Below are 4,413 nucleotides of genomic sequence, written 5' to 3' on the forward strand. Positions count from 1 at the left end.
ATAAATTTAAAATAATGTACAACAATATCATGAGATTCATCACATCAGAGCCATCAATTTAAATATTTGCTCAGCATTACAAATTTAGGTCTTCTCAATCTTAATGAATTATTTTAAATCAAAAGTTCAAATTGCTCTTCTGTATCATATAAGAGATAATATACTATTTATATAATTATCTTTTAGGTTAATAATTTAAATGTTATTCACACTATTGTAAAAGGAGGTTTGAGAGTTTATTATTTACACCCCAATAAGAAGAAGAGATCAGCCAGTGAAGAAAATATAATAAAAATAATAATGGTGATTTTTAAGCTGGGAACAAAGTGTATTAACAAAGCCTTGAGAGAAAACTAATAAAGATGGTTGCTCTTGCTTGGAGTTCTTAAAAGCAAATTTTATTTTGAGGAAGATACTTTCTTCTTTCCTAAGCTACATTATTAGGGTTTACTATCTCTTTTTACATGATTTTTTATTATTATTATTGTTTCCTTTGTATTAGATTTTCAAATATGAAAAAAAAATTAGTTCTACCTTTTATTTTTATCTATAGTAAATGTATATTTCTTACAATAAAATTTAATAACAATTGGAATCATAACAAGTTGTTTATATGTAGGAATTAGAATCCAATTCAATAAAATTCTCATTGATGTGTTTACTTCACAAATAAATTGCATGTGCAGAAATATTATTAAATAAATTCAATACAAAACACAAATTCTAGTTTTAACTTTTATGATAAATACAAATTTGTCAATGTATCATTAAAGAAAAATAAGAATATCATTGTTTTGGATTACCAATCTCTTTCCTTAATCTCAAATTTATGTTGAAACCATATAATTTATTCTCATTCCTTATTAATTTGAGTAAGTAAACATGAATAATCATATCATCATATCCATTAATTCTTCCATTTAAGTTGAAACTGTTCATGGATTAGTGGGAAATTCAGTTGCAATATTGAGAATATCTTCATTATTTATATTCCTGCTTCTTAAAAGATATGAGGCGGATATGATATGTGCATGTCTTTTGACATGGTCATATTCGTTCTCCAAGTGAGATAGTGTAAATTTTGTTCCTTCTAGTGTGTTATTTTGTTCTTGACCTGTGTCTTCATGGCCTCATCAAGTGCTCACCGTGATATTGAGGAGGAGTTTGGGGGCATTATGCTGGAGGATGAGGAGATGGGTGGTTTGTCACTGGCAGCGGAGGAGGAGGATGAGGGATTTGATGTCCGATGGTGTCTAGTGGGTCGGTTTCTAAATGCAGGGGTTATTGACACCCAGGAGATGCAACATATGATGGCATTTTTATGGAAACCGGGCAAAGGCCTTTATGTGAAGGAGCTTGGGAAAAATCTGTTTCTGTTTCAATTTTATCATGAAATTGATATACAGAGAGTTATTGCAGGGAGTCCTTGGACCTTTGAAAGGAAGCAGCTAATCTTCCATCGGCTTAGGGAGGGTGATAATCCTAGATCGGTTTGTCTGAATAAACTGGATCTATGGGTTCAACTCTTTGATCTGCAGCATGGTTTTCGGTCACAATCAGTGGTTCAGAGTATTGGCAACTATGTGGGGCGATTTGTGGATTCTGATATCAACAACTTCTCTAGGGTTTGGCGTGAGTTCCTGCGGGTTCGGGTGACGGTGGACATTGATCAACCATTGAAGAGGAGAATGAAGATCAGCAGGAAAGACAATAATGAATGGTTTTGGGTTAATTTCAAATACGAGCAAGTCCCTACCTTTTGTTTCATTTGTGGTATCATTGGCCACTCTGAAAGATTTTGCCCAAAGCTATTTGATACTCCATTGGAAGACATTGAGAAACCGTATGGGGTGTTTATGAGAGTTGCTCCTAGACGCCAGAAGAACCTCATAGGGGCTCAATGGCTTCGGTCGGGTAAGGTGGAGCAGACTAGCCACGGGGCTGGCAGAGATGCGGCAGGAGAGGCAGCGACTCCGACAGGGGCAGGGACGAGACCGACTCCACGACATGCAGACTCGAGTTCACCCATTCCAGAGACGAACTTGGGGCGGACATCGCGGGATTCGGCCGTTACTGGTGCGCGATCCGTGGAGGAAGATCCCGGGGGTGTTCAGGGGCGATCTGGGGCGGATTTTTCGGGGGAAGCCGGAACAGTCTCAGGCGTTAATCTTGGGAGGGAAAATCGGGCATTGATGAAGGAGGGAGGCTGAATGAAAGGAGTTTCAGGTCTGAATATTAATGGGGAGAATTTGGCTTTTATGGAGAATAATAAAGCAACCGATTTTCAAGGGATAGTGGCAATCAAAAGTCACGGGACTTTATTGGCAGCAAACAAGAGGCGCAGGGCCCACGTGGGTGATGATATTGATTCAAGTTTGGGCCTTGTTACTACCCCAGACTTGGGCCGATTGGTGGAGGAAAGAGAATTAAATCGGGCTGGGCTTTCCAATTACTTTGAGGCCTCTAATTCTCATCAATTTTCAGCACAAGCTAGCCCAAATGAAATGGAGACAAAAAATTCAGAAGTGGGTATTTTTCAAAAAAACGTGGAAAAGCCGGGTACTAGCAATTGGACCCGCCAAGAATTATGAGTCTCTTGAGTTGGAATTGCCGTGGGCTTGGGAACCCGCGGACTGTTCAATTCCTTAAGGAAATTGTATTTCAAAAGAAACCCAATGTGATTTTCCTTTGTGAAACTTTTACTAAGCAAGAAAAGGTTGATGTGTTAAAGTGGCAGCTGGGTTTTGAAGGTAGCTTTGTGGTGGATGCTCAGGGGCATAGGGGTGGATTAGCAATGTTGTGGAGAAAGGAGGAGGAAGGGCGCTTATTGAGTTTCAGTTGTAATCATATTGATATTGTGCTGAATCTTGATAATCTTCCTGAGTTTCGTTTTACTGGTTTCTATGGGGCGCCTCAACGTAATTTACGCCATACCACTTGGAGCACTCTTCGTCAGTTAGCTAGATCATCTGGGTTGCCATGGTGTGTAATGGGGGATCTTAATAATGTGCTTCATCAAGGGGACAAGAGAGGAGGTCGGGCGTATCCTAGTAGCTTAATTAATGGGTTTCAAGAAGTGCTGGTGGACTGTGGGTTGACTGACATGGATCTTATTGGCTACCCATTCACATGGGAGAGAGGAAGAGGTACTCCAAATTGGATTGAGGCTAGGCTTGACCGGGCTCTATTTTCACAACAATGGAGATCAATTTTCAGTGCAGCAACGTTGGTCAATTTGGAGATTTCAGTATCTGATCATTCCCCAATTTGGTTGGATCTTGCCTATAAGAAGTGTGAGACTTTTGTCAGGAGGTTCAGATTTGAGAACGCCTGGAGTAGAGAGCCTATGTGCCGCCAGATTATCCAAGATAAGTGGATGGACTTCAATACTATCACTCTCTATGATAAAATCAAGTGCTGTAGTACGGCGCTAGCTGAGTGGGGTCGGGATATAACAGGAAATTTCAAGGATCGAATCATTGAATGTAATAAGCTGCTGAAACACTTTAAAGGGCGAAGGGATGAGGAGTTTGTTCGCAGGTATCATGAGGCGCAGAGCTGTCTAGTTGAGGTGCTTACACAAAAAGAGATCTTTTGGCGGCAACGCTCAAAGCAACTTTGGTTACAGGCTGGAGATCAAAATACCAAGTTCTTTCATGCATGTGCCAGTACCAGGAAACGCACAAATCAGCTTTCTTCCTTTAAAGATGATCGTGGTTCGTGGGTGGATTGGGATAATGGTTTGGATGGTGTCATCTGTGATTACTTCAGGAAGATCTTCACTGCTTCTCACACTGATTGGGAGCGTGTCACTAGTTGTGTCCCAGCGAGCATCTCAGAAGAGGTCAATTTGGAGCTATTTGCCTCAGTTGAAGAGGGAGAAGTAAAGGCAGCCTTGTTCCAGATGCACCCCAACAAGTCACCGGGCCCGGATGGTTTTAACCCAGGTTTCTATCAGAAATACTGGGACATTGTAGGTGCTAATGTGGTGCGGTTAGTACAACATTTCTTTATGTTTACTGAGTTCCCAGATGATTTAAGTGATACTCATGTTGTACTCATTCCTAAGAAACCTAAACCTGAAACTATGGGGGATCTTAGGCCTATTACTTTGTGTAATGTTTATTTACAAGATTGTATCCAAAGTGGTGGCTAATAGATTGAAGAAAATATTACATAATATTATATCTGAGACCCAGAGTGCTTTTATTCCTGGTAGATTGATTACAGATAACATTATGGTCTCTTTTGAAGTCATGCATTATCTGAAGAGGAAGGCATCCGGAAAGGATGGTTATATGGCAATCAAGCTTGATATGAGTAAGGCATATGACAGAGTTGAATGGGGATTTCTTCAGGCAATGTTAAGCAAGATGGGCTTCAGTGAGCATTGGATCAGGATTATAATGAGGT

The 4,413-nt window shown here is 40.0% G+C and overlaps 1 protein-coding gene across 1 annotated transcript; it reads left to right on the plus strand.

Moving 5' to 3' along the window:
- Positions 1–1,124: 1,124 nt before the first annotated feature.
- On the plus strand, positions 1,125–2,210 carry LOC133795601 (uncharacterized). The gene has a single exon (XM_062233055.1). It carries the CDS (start codon positions 1,125–1,127, stop codon positions 2,208–2,210), a length of 1,086 nt encoding a protein of 361 aa, XP_062089039.1.
- Positions 2,211–4,413: the final 2,203 nt, after the last annotated feature.

This window comes from Humulus lupulus, chromosome 8, assembly GCF_963169125.1.
Source record: "Humulus lupulus chromosome 8, drHumLupu1.1, whole genome shotgun sequence".
In the NCBI taxonomy this organism is placed as follows: domain Eukaryota; kingdom Viridiplantae; phylum Streptophyta; class Magnoliopsida; order Rosales; family Cannabaceae; genus Humulus; species Humulus lupulus.

Bases quoted from the DNA above. Each gene is read 5' to 3' on its own strand.
- LOC133795601 (XM_062233055.1), top strand. From the start codon at position 1,125: ATGGCCTCATCAAGTGCTCACCGTGATATTGAGGAGGAGTTTGGGGGC.